The 16,631-nt window shown below is 37.8% G+C and overlaps 1 protein-coding gene across 1 annotated transcript in view; it reads left to right on the top strand.

Moving 5' to 3' along the window:
• Positions 1-15,974, top strand: part of MAPK13 (mitogen-activated protein kinase 13) — a 34,729-nt gene extending 18,755 nt beyond the window's left edge. Inside the window, exons 5-12 of the mRNA XM_026677861.2 lie at positions 189-218; positions 3,055-3,102; positions 5,310-5,424; positions 6,671-6,742; positions 8,706-8,785; positions 10,486-10,564; positions 13,026-13,202; positions 14,892-15,974. Coding sequence (XP_026533646.1) covers positions 189-218; positions 3,055-3,102; positions 5,310-5,424; positions 6,671-6,742; positions 8,706-8,785; positions 10,486-10,564; positions 13,026-13,202; positions 14,892-14,971 — 681 coding nt within the window. The 3' untranslated portion in view covers positions 14,972-15,974. The remainder of the gene's footprint in view (positions 1-188; positions 219-3,054; positions 3,103-5,309; positions 5,425-6,670; positions 6,743-8,705; positions 8,786-10,485; positions 10,565-13,025; positions 13,203-14,891) is intronic.
• Positions 15,975-16,631: the final 657 nt, after the last annotated feature.

The raw sequence follows: 16,631 nt of genomic DNA, 5'->3' as shown, positions 1-16,631 counted from the left end.
TTTTCGCTAGAAATGGTGTTTCCACTTTCTAAGTGTTGTTTTGAGATAATTAATCCAAAAGGAAAGATACTTTGTGTAACCTAAAATAATACATAGAACATACTCTTATCACAGGGAATCTTGATTAATATCAATTATGGAGGAGGCTGTATGTAATCTTCATGTGGACTTTTTTCTTTTCTTTGCAGTATATTCACTCTGCTGGAATCATTCACAGGGTATGTTCTTTTTAAAGTTATTCCTGTACCAATGCAGCCTTCTACAACCTGCTGCCTTCCAGTTGTGGCTCCTATAATCTCCCAGCCTCAAACACCACTGGCCCCAAGCTATGGAGACTGCACTAGGGCATATTGCTAAACTTCTTTTGTTGTCAATCTTTTCAAACCTCTTTAGTATGTAAAAAGATCGCCTAATCTCTGCTATGCTGAAACCAAATGACCTTTGTTTTTCTGTCCCCTCAGAAGAGAACCTGCACACTTCTCTAGAAGCCTCTTGGCAGTTGGTGGCAATGTCCTAATTCTGGCCCACTAGCATGTTACAAACAACTACTACAGCCACTCTTATCTTATTCAGCTGATATCACCCTATCCCCAAATTTGGAAATTCCTTGTTTCCTTTGTAACAGTGTGGAGAAACACAGTTATGCAAGAATAGAGAGAGACAGGGGATGTGTGAAATTGCTAAATTCTTTCCTAGCCCAGTGATTCTTCCTTGTAAAACAATCCATCCCCAGTCGTTGGAAAGCAACAGAAGAGTTAAGATGTTCTCCTTCCATATATTTACAAAGATAGAATTAATTAACTAAATTGGGATTTGTTTAGCAACGCTTCCCACTTTATAAGCTAAGTCAAAGACTAGCAAAACCATATTAATATGGGAACCCTGGCCAATTGTACATATCTGTCCCCAGAAAGGGAAAAAAAATCATTGTGTAGATCCAAAACTTTTTGTGGTCAGGAGCAGGGCCCAGATCATACCCCACACGATGCTCAGGCATCAATGTTTTAATAAACACAAGTTTCCATGCAATGTTCACATAAGAATGTCTGCAGTCTCTCCAATCTCCTGCTACTGGTGGAAATTAGTAGCTACATGGCACATCTCACCTTAGGAAATACATTCTACCCCCACCGAGATATACTTCATTTGACAATTCCCTCATACATTTCAGCATCAAACCCTATAATCCAACTTGTTGGCTTGCCTTTTTCTATGGCAGCTGAAAACTGCCTGAGGAAAACATATACATGTCAGCCAAACAGAAGACATCCCTAGACAGACCTCCTGCATGCCCTGAGGCCAGTTTTTAAACATGGAAATAATCCAATGAAAACATTACAGAACTGAGAGAAAAATGCTTGTTTAGAGAGAGAGAGAAACTATTAGGTGCTTTTCAAAGAGGAAGAATATTTTCCTGGTTGAACACATGGAGCAGAAATGTTTCACCCTGTCCTATTAGTACATACCACACAATTGCAGAGAGAGTCAGATGCACAATATTCGGAGCCACAGAGAATATTTATATTCTCATTCATTGTGGTGAAGGAGAGGAATTTAGCTCTTAATAATTACAACAGAGGGTTTGGGAAATGAAAGGCCTTTACAGGCTGACTACTATTACCCTCTGTCCTGTCATTCTGCTGCAGCAGCACAACAACAGGGAGAGATAGAAAAACAGGTTCCCCCCCCTCCTGTTGAATGAAATGGAAGGCAATTCGCCAACGTGGCATCGGGTGTTTGAGAGAAAATTGTTAAGAAGAATAAGGAAATTTGGATCTGGCAAATCCACTGCTGTTTTGTGACACCCGCAGCACTATTAGTAGAACATCTGTGGCAGTGAAGCATTCACAGGCAAAGCAGAAAGATTCCTGCTTGGTGTCCTTCCCTCCAAAATATTGCTAGAGCTGTTAAGCAAATTAAAAAACTTGCTGCCGACCAGCAAGAAGAGTGCAATCTAAATTGTACCCAATTCTTGATCTTAAAAGAAAATTATTAACTTAGTGGGGACAGGATTATAGTTTAAAAACTCACCCACACAGTTCCTTAACTGTAGCACAAGCATATTCCATTACTGTTTCCCCAAGGATATTTCCTCACAACACAGCCTCCATCTCATAGTCAGCCCATTGCTTTGGCAGGCAGAAGTCATGTATTACCTTCCTTCCCTGCTCCAGTACCTTTGGGCTGGCAGTTCTGCTGTGGGATCTGGTTCATGTGGGTTGCCTATATTTCTTCAGTGCTGTTTTAGCCAAACTTGGCCAATCTAGACTGTGTAAAGACCTCAAATTGACTAGCCTATCCCTGGCTTAATGCACCTAACTGAAAGGTTAACCGAATAGACCTGGCTCTTGCACCTTAGCATCTGACATTCACCACATCCCAGAATGTAACCTAGGAGAGACATGGCTTCCACATACAATGATGTTTGCCTATACAGATCCAGTTAACAATGAGATGGTAGCAAAGAAACGAACGTGGCAGATGGATTGAAAGGATGTCTAGTCAACAGATGAACGGGTCACAAACATTTTGAGAGAAGTGATGTGGATGCATGTAAGAGACACTACAATTCAACATGTGTCTCATACACACTAACATCTCCGGCTTCAGTAATATTTATGTGGGGAGCAGGTGCATCAAGGCTGTACAAATCCAGGTGACCATTAAAATGCAATTAAGAAAAACAACCTTTTTGGTGGCAGCCAGTAGTCATGAAGTCAATAGATTAACAATCAACTGAATCAAAAAATAGAAAAAAGATTGATGGAACAGAATGACAAAACCTTACAACCCCTCCCTGGTAGACATTCCCTATACTAATCAGTAGCAGATTTTTCCTTTGAATATCCTGGCTGGTCACATTCAGGGAAACTGCTTTTTCAGTGCTGAGGACCAAATGGGCATCAGACAGCCTGGATCATGTTAAGTGCTTGTTAGGGAGCAAACCCGATGCATGGCTCTGGGATGGGAGGAAAGAATGTGCTTATGTAATTATCTACTTTAGGCTCAAATTGTGATAGTGACAATGGCGTTTTCTAATTTCGTATACTGCAGGATCTAAAGCCAGGCAATTTAGCAGTGAATGAAGACTGTGAGTTAAAGGTAGGATTTTTGTTTCTGTTTAATGAAAAAGTAGACTGCATTGTTGGTTTGACTATGTTGTTCTGAATCTTCAGTGTACCTTCTTCTGCAACACATTTGTGTTTATTTGGAAATATCACCTACTTATTTTGATGGGATATCTAAAGATAGATTCATTGAAATCAGCCAATTTAAAGTGTACCTGGGTAACACATTTATTGCATTTTATTAAGCAATTGCTTTGTTTGAAATGGAATTTTAGATGACGTCATCTAAATTTTCCTATTATTTCTTCCAACTGTTTTATTTCTTTGAAAAGAAAATATTTTCTATTAAATAGAAAAAAAAGTATGTTTGCAAAGAGTCTTCACCTGGAAGAATCCTTCCATTACATAGCAGTTTATATAATTAGAGTCTAATGATGTTCTCTGTTTTAAATCTATACAGCAGAGACTCAGAATTCAAATGCACAGTAACATTAATGCAGTTTACATCCTACTCTCAGTTTTAGACTTGCACGGTAATGGCATCTTGAATGATTTGTCAGTACTCTTTCTACAGTAGAATGCAATGTGTGGGAATGGAGTATATAGGAAGGAGTCCTGGTGGTCTAATGGTTATAATTCAGGATTGCAGGCTAGCTCTGTCCACAGTCTGTAGTTCAACCCTGATGGCACTCAAGGTTGACTCAGCCTTCCGAGGTCAGTAAAATGAAGACTCCGATTGTTGGGGGCAATAAGCCGATATTGTAAACCACCAAAGAGTGCTGTAAGGACTATGTAGTGGTATATAAGTCTAAATCAGGGGTGTCCAACCTTGGCAACTTTAAGACTTGTGGACTTCAACTCCCAGAATTCCTCAGCCAGCAAAGCTGGCTGAGGAATTCTGGGAGTTGAAGTCCACAAGTCTTAAAGTTGCCAAGGTTGGACACCCCTGGTCTAAATGCTATTGCTATAATTTCTGCCCTTGATTTATAGCTAGGCTTGGCAAATCTTTAGAACATGGGTTTTGGCAAAATATCTGAGTGTTAGCTAAATAAGATTATAACACTCAAAGAATGAAAGAGAACTGGTTTCGCTCAGGCCTTTCCCACCTGTACTTAGTCACGCTATAAACATGCCCTGGCAATACTTCTCTTGCTTCTCTGTTCTCATTAGGTTGTTTTTGTCTTGTCCCCAGCCCATGACAGGGGCTGGTTTAAATTATCCTCAGCTAAAGCAGTGTTTTCCCCTTATACCAACAGCAACCAATGACAGTCTTAAGTTGGGCAAAATTTGTTTTGCTTTTCCACCCCTGTATGACAGAGGCCAAAGATGTATTCAGAGAATTATTATTGACCATTTCAGCTGATGAAGGCACATCCTCCCCCTTCCTGTCACCCTTTTCTGCATCAGTTCTGCTGTAACCGCTGGACACCTTCATGTAGTGCCATTGGCTTATCAGAATTGCACAGTAGCATTGCGCAGTATTGAAACTTCTTTAATTTTATGCTTTTACTGGTGTGATCCAAGGCAAAATTAGCATGGAATGGTAGGATCAACCCCTCTTTTGCCTCCCATAACAGAACACTGAAAACTGGCATTTGTGGTATATCTAAAGAAGGAAGAAGGGGGCAGCCCTAAAAAAAAAAAGTGCTTTAAAAAAAAACCCTCAGAGTCCTTCCTGGTTCCAGCCTGATTTTTTTTAATTATTCCATATGGATTATGATAAAATGAGATGCCAGAGGACAGGGCACAGATAGGAGAGATGACAGACATTGTCCTGCTACAGTGCTGTGACTGGTGACCTGCTGAAGAGGGAGGTCAGCACAGCCAGAGGGATCAACTAATTGTTGGCTTATCACGTGCCATACCCACAACATCAAGACGACACAAGTTGATGGTGACTTGGAACAGATGGCAACAGAGGCTGGCTGGGCATTGTAATTAGGCAGCACATTTCAAGCCAGTGTAGCTTCCTGCTGACGCAAAGATGGGTGGATTGCTCTTTGGCTCAACAATGGGGAAAGGCCCTCAGCTAGCATCATTAAAGCTAACTAAGGGTGCTTTTAGTCACCACTGTGTCAAAAAGAAGCTTTGTAATAGCAATCTATTGTTTCTAGGAAGAACTGGAGAAACTTTGTGGAGCATTCTAAAAAACAAAACATTTTTTTTGCTATTGCTTTGGATACATGGCAACACTGTTCTGTAAATTTCTCACTGCACAAAACATTTTTTTCATGTATTTAGATTTTGGATTTTGGCTTAGCAAGGCATACAGACACAGAGATGACAGGCTACGTTGTAACTCGTTGGTACAGAGCACCCGAAGTGATTCTGAACTGGATGCATTACAACCAGACTGGTAGGTTAAATTACTTATTCATTAGGGGTGTTGGGAAATTCTTGGTAAGTTGTGGATTATTGGCTAACTCTGGAGTTTCTATGTGATTTTTAAATGTATTTAATTTCCCCCTTTTTTCAGTAAGTACAATTCAAACCCTCACAGTGTGACCTGTTTCAAATTATGTTAAGCTGTGGCTTTCAAACTGCATGAGCCCAATAATTACTGTTTTGTAAAACATAGTATATAGCTTTGCAAATGATATGCCCAATGTATGTAGTCTACTTTTCTTCAAGCAAACATTAATTAAAGTACCATGCTTCTCCTACTTTGCTCACTGAGAAGTTGTATTCTTGTCAGTGATACTTATACCCAGATAGATGCATGAAATATTTAATCTAAATTAAATTCTCACCTTCCATAAACTGCAGACAGCCACCATGGACTGTGTTACATAATTTTATTTTCACTGCTATTAATTCCTAAAACCCAGATTAATTCAGTCCAATTATTTTGCAGAGAATAGAACAGAATCCTGTTCTGTGTCTCCTGGTTAATTAATCAGCACGAGTAATTTCTAACTCAATTGCATTGTGATATGTGGACACTCGTGCTTCAAATGCAGCTGTTGACAAAACTATTACTACCGTGAAAAAGTTGTTTTGTTTGAATAAAATAAAGCTAAAATATCTAAAAAAAAACATAAATGCCAGCCATATATTTTGTGTAACCAAATAAGGATGGGAAAAATCTGAATACACACTTGCCTGTTATAGTGTCCTCAAATTGGATTGCTCTTCAACGTCTTAATCCTCTACAAGCACGATCAGAGAATTGCTGGCTAGGTTGCTGGTTAGAGACAGCCCATTGTATGTGTGTGTGCATGCGCACGTGTGTGCAGCAAGTTGGAGAAAATCTTCCTCTGTGCAAAATAGCTCATTGCCTCATAGCACTTAAAGAGGATTTCAAAACCATTAAATAAGAATAATAAAAGATAATATTACAAGTTGGACTATCAGCTTTATATTGGAAAAAATGTGGATGACTGCAAGATGGCAGCACGTTGCAAGAGATATAGACTTTTCTATATCTCTTGCAACTTGTCTGGATTTTTGCAGCCCAAATCTGATAGCTAAAGGTATAATAATGTAACTTGTAAAGAAGCAGATCTGTTACAAGCATGCATAAAATGTGTATAAGTTTCTAATGCTGCTATTTCAAACCTTAGCCTTAAATCCTCTCTTGTATATTTCTCTCTTTCAAACAGTGGACATCTGGTCTGTTGGCTGTATCATGGCAGAAATGTTGACTGGAAAAACTCTGTTTAAGGGTAAAGACTGTATCCTTCTCTGTGCCCCGGTCTGAAACTGAGGCTCTCACAGTTTGGAATGAAAATCTGAACACATAGAGGGTTACCAGTAGGAAGAAATCTAGTATGAAAATTCAGAATACTTACCCTTGCAAAAATAAGTACTGTGAGCTCTGTTTAATCTAAAAATCTATTTTCACATATTACAGGGTTTTATTTTAATAGCAGCAACGTTTTGGCAAACAAGGTTATATAATGTTTCTCTCTCTCCCTTTGATGCTTGATGTTCAACACGGGTGGATCTTTAGCTGTGTTAACGTCAATATATAATAGATTGGGCAAGGCTTCACTTTCAAAAGCAAACATTACTTCATTGAGCACCAATATAGCTCCTGTCTCTTTCAGATGGGGCAGAAATCAGGGTATGGTGGGAAAAATGGAGTTAAGAACAAGTATGGGGGTGCATGTTATATTTGTCAGCAGCACCGTAAAGCTGTTGACTCTATTCCTAGACTCATGGAGTTGCCCTCAAGCAGCTGATGCATGATCCTGAGAAAAGTCATGCTTGGCTTTGGAAGGTGAATGAATGAATAGAATAGAGCTGGAAGGAACCTTAGAGGTCTTCTAGTCCAACCCCTCGTTCAAGCAGGAGAACCTATACTATTTCAGATAAATGACTGTCTAGTCCAGGGGTGTCCAACCTTGGCAACTTTAAGACTTGTGGACTTCAACTCCCAGAATTCCTCAGCCAGCAAAGTCCACAAGTCTTAAAGTTGCCAAGGTTGGACACCCCTGGTCTAGTCTCTTCTTAAAAACCTCCAGTGATGGAGTAGCCCATGATTTCTGAAGGCAAGCTGTTCCATTGGTTAATTGTCCTCACATTTTACCCATCGAATCTCAATTTCTTGACAGCTCTGTTTGCAGCTCCTTAAACCGAACACATTTTTCTTCTGTGAAATGATGCAGTTCAACCACATTTACATTTATAAAGGCTTCTATAAGTATAGCCACCACATCCAGCAGCCCCTCTTTCTTCTTTCCTTCTCTGCAGACTTCCAAGATTCACTAAACGGTACACAAGTATACACAAGAATTCTAACAACTGCTGTTTTTTCAAATAAGGCATCTGTGAATAGTCAATAAACCCTTGATTGTGCCTATGGTGGAGGGGGCTAGGAAGTGGGAAGAGGCCTGCTACTTCTATGCAGGTGAGGCAGTTTGGATCTTTTGCCGATCGCTTCAGCAGTCTGAAAACTGACATGCACATTGCACACTTATCTCTGTTGATGGAAAGGCATTGAAATTTTTAGGTAGGAGAACATAGATTTCATAGATTTCTGATATAAATTGATCTTCTGAAGTTGTTCATATTATAGGTAGTCCTCAACTTACGACCACAATGGAGCCCAAAATGTATGTCGCTAAGTGAGGCATTTGCACATGAGTTTTGCCTCATGCTACAACCTTTCTTGCCACAGTTGTTAAGTGAATCATTCCAATTGTTAAGTGAGTAACACGGTTGTTAAGTGAATCTGGTTTCCCCGCTGACTTTGCTTGTCAGAAGGTCGCAAAAGGGGATCCCGGGACACTGCAGCCATCATAAATATAGTTGACAAGCATCTGAATTTTGATCCCATCACCATGGGGATGCAGCAATGGTCATAAGTGTGAAAAATGGTCATAAGTCACGCTTTTCAGCGATGTAGCTTTGAATGGTCACTAAATGAACTGTTGTAAACTGAGGACTATCTATACTTTAACACAAATGATTGTGGGTTGCAGGCTTTATTCTCCCTAACAATCAATGATCTAGCAGGAAAGATTCAGTATCTCTCAGCCTACTGATGCCAACAACATACGGAAGCACCTTGCCCTTTTATAGAAAAAATAGGATAAATGTATGGTAAATGGAAGCATTTATGAAGAGGTTTTTTTGTGGGGGGGTCAAATTCAACATCTGGCTCTGTTGGTAGTACTTGATTCAGCTTGCCAGATCTTGATCAGCTCACCCAGATCCTGAAAGTGACAGGAAGCCCCGGAGAGGAGTTTGTGCAAAAACTGGAAGATAAAGCGGTAAGATGCTCTATTTTGCATTTTAGAGGCAAACTCATATGTTCTTATTGTTTTAGAAAGTTTAACTTTCTACTCAACTTTTATAAATGATGTCAACTCTTATTGTACATATGTATCCCACTGCTCCTCCAATTAACTCAAAGTAATGTGCTTTCTCATAGCCCCATTAATCTTCCCACAAACCCTGTCAGATAAAATAGAGGAAACTGAAGTGATGGGTATCTTCCAAGCTTTAATCTAGTACTTTAAACTGTCACCCTTGTAAGCTTCTCTGATAAGAAAACGGAGTGATATTATACCAGCATTTTGTTTTAATAGCCTTTGAGGTTTATAACATGCATTTTAAATATTCATTAGTACTTGTTTATTCCTGCATCGCTGTTGAGGATTGTTGGGTGCATTCAGCTCCTGGCAAAAATCATTGCGCACCAACTCTGAAATTAAATGAAATACTGGGGTTGTAACAGCTGGAGAAAGATATCAGCAGATGCACTTTCCTTCTCTAAAGCAGAATTGGGAGGGAAAAATGGCCCTGGATTGTCTGTTCTGTACACGGCCTGATGAAAGACGGCTTCCCTGCCGGTACAGGAAGGTTTTCCTGTCTTGAATAGGATATTGCATTATAAAAATCGAAAAAAAATAATGACAAAGGCCAAAATAACCTGGAGAGCCCTAGCTATAAACATAGCATGACAAAGTATCTTTGTAGATGGACAAATTCTTCTTTTGAAAATGCAAAGATATTCAGAGATCACTAAATTGAAATGTCTCACTTCCATAAATTGAAGATGGAGTACTATGCATTTTTATTTGATAGTAAATCCTACTTTGGTTTAATTTTTGTTTAGTGTTGCACCTTATTTACTTGGAGAAGCCAGGACAAACAGGCAGAAACTGTGGTCTGAACCATAAAGATATTTTTTGAAGTGTCAATCATTGCTGTTAAGATGAGCAGCACCAAAACCAAATATGGACGAAAGATGCTCTTTCTTTCTCCTCCTGAATCCCATTTTCAACACTTCCCTCCTTACCCAGTTAACTAGCAGGGGTAAGAGGTTACTCTTTTTAGAGGGCTGAATAGTTTCTCTCCCAATTGTCTGTTGTCTGAACACTCTCATTATATGAAATTAGGCTGCATGTTATACATTAGATTACAAGCTTCCATCTTGATATAAAGAGAAATGGAACTATTAGGAACCATAAAGTCATATCTGTCGTGTCCGTCGCAGGGAAAGGAGACTCAGGAGCCAGTGACTTAGTTCAACTCTTTATTAAGTCTCGAGATCGGCTCGGCTTAGGAAGATCGGCGGCGGCTTATATTTCCCTGGCCGCGGCTGCCGCGGCCAATGGCACCGCTTTGAATTTCCCGCGATTAGTTTCCACTCAGTTTCCAATCAGTGCGGCTTGCTCGGCCAATCAGGTTGCCGTGCGCTCTGACCAATCAGGGTGCGGTATTTACAAGTATGCAAATGGCTCGTACAGAACAATATCATTATTCTTACTACAGTAAAATTATTACTTTGTCTTATGTACAACACAGCTCAAAGGAGACTAATGTGGTCCTTTGAGTACTTTGTATAAAGGAAGTATATGGCCAATATGTGGGCTTCTAATCAATCTATAAAGAGTTGATTGTGATATAACTTTTCAAGGTGACATTTATGAAATTTATGGCTTTATGAAAATGTTATTTCTTTTAGGCTAAAAACTACATACAGACACTTCCTAAAATTCCCAAAATGGATTTATCTCTGCTTTTACCCAAAGCCAGTCCTCTGGGTAAGTTCTTTTATATGTTTTAATTTACGCTAAAACTAATATTCCTCAGAGAGATTATACAACTGAAATGTATTATTTAACTTTTATTCAGATGACAGATGAGCATGTCAAAACAATCTCTTTTATGATTCCAGACGAGCCAGCATACTCTGTGTGGCCTTGATAACAAAGAAATCTTCAAAATGTAATTAAGCATTACCCTCTGAATGTTGTTGTGAAGATAAATTCCCTTGAGTATAATGGGAAATACTCTAAAGTAAATATTATATTACATGCCAGTCTTCTCCAGCTTAGCAGTCACAAGTTGCATTTTTGGTATTCAAAACAAAACATGAGTTGCAAGAGTTTGGATCTGATCCCAGAGTAAAATTTTACCCTTTCAAGTAGTGTCATTTGGTGGAGTGTTCCGAGTAATGCTAGTACTCCAGCTGGGCTGCTCTGTGCCTTGTGACAGGGGGCTACCTTTTCTTACCCACATGTTTTCTGGTTGAGCCAGTATGACACCAGGGGCCAATCATGCCCCTGCTACAATTTGCTTAGACTGGATCTGATGATATGGGAGTGAGTGTCAAGAAGTAGTTAAGCACATGAGTCAATCACAAAAGATTGATCTGAGCCAGACGATTGCCCAATCTGATTTTTTTTTTCTTTAAAATAAAACTGTTAGGGGAAATTAGCATTTACAAGTGAATGGGTCCCAGTTAAGGGTCATGTGTACTGTGCTTAATTTTGCAAACAGGCAAGCCAAATGTATCTGCGTACTTCTCACACAAGTTTTGTTAACAGTACTGATATTACATAAACACTAAGGTGCAAGCATAATTTTATCACATTGCAACATGCAAGAGTCACTGTGGGATGGGCAGCAAATACTGTAAATATAATCATGAATAAATTTAACAACAAATAAAGTAATGTTGTTGTGGCTTGTTGAAGTTTGGCAGGCACACATTGAAAGGAAACTGGATTAGGAATTTATGGAAATAGAATCTGTATACTTGGTGGCCTTACGTCTTCAGATTGGAAAAAATATTAATTGAAAGGAATGCTAGAGATTACCTCAGTACCTCAAGATTTATTTAAAGAAACTTCCCTGCTGAAACAAGATGTAGATTTTGCTAACATATTGTAAACAACTGTAACTCTCTTCTCAGTGGATAAAGGACAGGGCTGTATTCTTGTTTCATGTGGCAGATTTGGTTTTTTTTAAAACTATACCTTGATCATTTTTTCTGCCAATTGGCTAGTAGCAGACAGTATGCACTGTAGTGCACTTTCCTCTTGGGTTTGTGGTAAGAAAACAAGAGAACAAGATTGATGGTGATAATGATGATGATGTTATCCATTCAGTCATGCCTGTCTCTTAGCGATTCTATGGGCCAGGTCTCTCTGCGTCTTCTGATCTTGCACTACTTCTTTGAGTTGTTCTAAACCAGGGGTGTCCAACCTTGGCAACTTTAAGACTTGTGGACTTCAACTCCCAGAATTCCTCAGCCAGATTCTGGGAGTTGAAGTCCACAAGTCTTAAAGTTGCCAAGGTTGGACACCCCTGTTCTAAACTCTGACTGGTGTCCACTCATATTGTTCTTTGATATTGTCCACTCATCATGTTCTTTGGCAGCCTAGTTTTTTTTTTTTACCGCTAACTCTTCCAATCATAATTGCTTTCTCCAGTGAATTCCCCCTCATGACATGACCAAAATAAGTGAGGCAGAGTTTTGTGATTTTGAAGGGAACGTTAGGCGGTCCCATTTTCACCGTTTCATTTCAAGAACACTTGAATTTTATTTTGAGTTTCAAATAAAAAGTATTTTCCATTTTCTACATATTTCTAAATTTTACTCTTGCCTCCCCATTATGGTCTGGATAAGAGCACTTCCCCAAAACTTCTACTTGTAGTGAGAAATTTTTTTTTTCATTGCCTCCATAATGAGAATGTAATGGTAATGGTAAAATTTACAAATATATGTCAAGTCACTTGGGCTTCATCCTGCCTCAAAGTCCGAATGATAAAGCTTATAACATAGTTAAATTAGATAGAAGGATTCAGCTTGATGTATTACAAAATGGCCTGTAACTTTAACAAAGTTGTTTTAAAAGTTAAATTTTGTTGAAGTTACAGGCCACTTTACAATCCATCAAGCTGAATCCTTCTACCTAATTTAACTATGTTGTAAGCTTTATCATATATAGGTCAAATGACATGACCTATATTTGGGCTCATTTAGTACTGAGGTTTTTCAAGGATATTGCTTCAAGTTCCTTCTACAGTACGTTTCAACTATAGTAGTGAGCTACTTATATTTGTTTACTGAAATGTGAAAACAAATGTAGCCAATTTAGTGAAGCAAATGTAGCCAATTTAGTGTGCCAGCCATCTTCAGCTTTTAGATTTGTCCTTCATATAATAAACAATGATAGCTTTCTTTAATTTTTACAACTTTTAAATCTTTCCTTGTAGCTGTGGACTTGCTCGACAAAATGTTGCAGCTTGATGTAGAAAAACGACTCACAGCAACCCAAGCTCTGGCTCATTCCTACTTTGATCCATTCAGAGATGTTGAGGAAGAGACAGAAGCCCAGCATTCCTATGATGATTCCATAGGGAGTACAAAGCTTTCAGTAAATGAATGGAGAAGTAAGTTCAGCTCGACAGTTTTTATATATCCTTGGCCCTACTGCAATCCTCATCAGAATTAATGAACCTTAAGTCCTCCGATTCCTGCACACCTAATAACTAGCTATATTAATGTTGAATACATTCTGAAGTACAGGTTCTCTCTGAAGTAGATAAAATTCATAACTAGGAGTACAGACTGCAACTTGGTCTACATAAATATTAATACCAATCAATACTAAGAAAAATTCAGTGGGTAACTCCCCCACTCTTTTTCACCACTGTTAGTTACTGCATAATTCTTTGGGTAAGAAGAAACACAAAAATTCAGCATACTTTAATATGGAAACACCACCACACTGCATTTCGCTGTCACCATGTTGAGGGACACTTAATCCACCAACACATTTCTCATTTTAGGTTTAAAACTAAACCTAGTTTGAGTGTCAAGCAGAAGCACTTGGGAAATAAGTCTCCTAAGGAATAAAGACCAGGGAGTATTAAAAAGGGGGAAAGAAAAGCAAAAACAATGAGAAATGAAAGGAATACTTTCCTAAGACACCACCAAATTATATTCCATAAGTAGTTCAGAACTCACCAGAATACTTAAAAAAAAACCCCACCTCCTATTAGACTTAGGCATTGTGTGGAGAACAGGATATGATGGTTATTGGCCTAGCTGACAATTATGGGCATATTAAATTTCATGCCCAAAAAGAATATAGCTAAGAACTAGTTGGTGGTATCTTTTTAGCAAGTAAAAAAGGAAACAAGGCACTCTTCCATTTTCTGACTGATAGAAAAAAATCATTGGGAATTTATAAATAAACCACACTTGGAGTATTCTTCACATAATATAACATTTTATAATGTTAAAAATTAAATAACCCTAACTGCTTAAGCCTGGGGAGATGCAGCAAGAAATGAATCTATCAGATAAAAGTAAGAGCCAGCGGGTAATGGCCTAGTTTGAAAAATAAGTTGAAAGCTTAAAGAAGCTGATGTTTATTTATAATCCTTTCACATAAAATCTTAATAAAGGCAGGGAACAGCCCACCATGCAGTGGATATATTCATGGGTATATGATATGGTATGACAAGCTAGAACAGGTTTCACTTATACTGAAGAGATAAACTGATAAATCTAATAAATTGATGTTTAACAATGATAGGTCCATTTTTTTAGTCCACATCTAATTATTAAGTATTCACATATCGGAAGCATTTCTTAGCCATGTTATCTCCAGGATGGCAGTCAAAGCAGTATAAGTCTAATGTACAATTCAATATAGTGGGTTCATAAAGTTATAACATGTAAGTTAGGTTTTAAAAAGCAGCTAGCAATCTAAATCCATAGCTAATAAAAGTAACATAAAATGCCACCTATAATAATGTTCTTAAATATCATTTAAATACAGCAGGAGAAATTACCCATCTCTTTGTGAAAGGAAAATCAATAGAATGGGCTACTAGTAAGAATTGGTTTTTTACCATCTTTTAAAAAACGGAGCAGTTTTGGAAGGCCTATGTGTTGCCATCTGCTACTATTGTTTTTGTTGCTGTTTAAAAATTATATTGGGATAAGCAACAGGTATTTTCGGTTGCATTCAGTCCTCCACTGGTTATAGTTTACTAAAATGTTCTCAGTGTGCCTTTATTGTTTGAACAAAAATGCACTTACATGTATGTAAATTTTGCTTATCTTTAAAGGGCAGATTTACAGTGAAATACTGTCATTCAGCCCAATTGCTCGGAAAGATTCCAAGAGGAGAAGTGGAATGACGTTATAGACTCTTGTATGTCTAGTGCTGATCGACCTTTCCAATGATACACAACCATCGGTGTTTTGATCCTAAAGAGGAGTAGATATAAATCAGGATGAAAAAGGCCATATACAGATAGCACAATAATAGTGAATCAACAGAGGCTAACTTTGCTTTGAACATCAGAGTGATACAACAACAACCTTGAGTGGCACAAGTCGAGGTGATTCTCATTAAATCTCTTTGTGATAAAATGTGATGGCTATGTTTGTCCCTTTTCTTGTACTTTTTGTAACTGGTTCCATAAACATGGTCTAAAAAGTTTAAGTAAATGTTTCTACAAGTCAATAAAATCTTCTTTCTTTCTCCTAATATCTCCAAATAAATAAAAAAGCATGTTTCAAAAAAGAAAAATATTTATATAATAAAGGAACAGTTGCAAAGAGCAATTACATTATGTTCCTTGTGATTCATTCTGACTAAATATTTTACATTTGAAACAGATCTCTCACTTCTTAATGCCCATACATTAGCCATATAGTATTGCAAACGGGAAGTATTTACATCTTTAAGCATTGATAATTCCCATCTTTCATACTATGTAATTCTTAGAAGCATTTTATGATAATCCATGTTTATTTTCAGTTCTGCAAATTTGAAATGCTAAGAAAAAAAAATGAAAATCAAACTGCAGAATGTCTTGTAATCAAGTCTCCTCACTGCTCATTTTTACTTGGAAATGCGGAAGATTCCATTAAAAAACTTTCTAAACATTTTATTATTCTCTTTATGAACCCTTTGTTCTGTTATCATTAGTGAGCAATATATTTCAATGTTGAAATCTTACCATTTTTGTTCTCCTTCCAGTGTCTGTTTTATTACTAATTTGTAACATAGTTTCAGAAAGAGAAAAACTAATGATTCTAAATTGAGATGTTCCAATAATTACAAATAGTTGCAATGTATACATGAGGCTGCTTTAGTCTGAAAATGGCTCCTGGAAACAAGCATTAAAATTTAGCAGCATCCAACTTGTTGCATTTGTCATATATTGTGTACTGATAAAAGACAACAAAACTCTAGACATGATTTCCAAATATATTCAGACAGTTGTCACTAATTATTTACATCATGCAACTAATGTATTAGTTTTTATTATTTTGCTTATGTGCCATCAAGTCAGTGTTGACTATTAGCAACCTCATACATAGAACTTCTCCAGCACGATCTATTTCCCATTTTGCCCATTTGATCTTCTGAAGCTGCACCCATTGCCACAGAAATTGAATCTATCCACTTTGCTGGTGGTTGTCCTCTTCCCTTTTCTTCCACCTTTCTCAGTATTAGACTCCTCCAGAGAGCCAGGTCTATCTGTCAAGTGGTGTTTTTTAGTATACCAATTCAAGCATGGAACCTCCATTTGAGTTCAGATTATTTGGGAAGTTTTGTTTTTCCATTCCTAATATCTGATACCTAATATCGTCAGTCTTTTTACACTTCCCTGTAGAAGTCAATAAAACTTCTGTACAGCCACTTTTTAGATATTCCATCTGATAATGTACACATATGTAGGCTTGTTGGAAAACCGTAACGATGAAATCATTCAATTGGCAGAAACTGATAAGTTTTTCTTCAGATCCATTTCTGTTTCTTAGGCAAATAATGTTTTCAGATTTTCCTCTTTACG

Source organism: Notechis scutatus, chromosome 3, assembly GCF_049901735.1.
Source record: "Notechis scutatus isolate UNSWTSFEM ecotype Mainland chromosome 3, rNotScu1.2, whole genome shotgun sequence".
NCBI lineage: Eukaryota > Metazoa > Chordata > Lepidosauria > Squamata > Elapidae > Notechis > Notechis scutatus.
The sequence above is the reverse complement of the archived record's forward strand: the minus strand, read 5'-3'. Positions and strand labels throughout refer to the sequence as shown.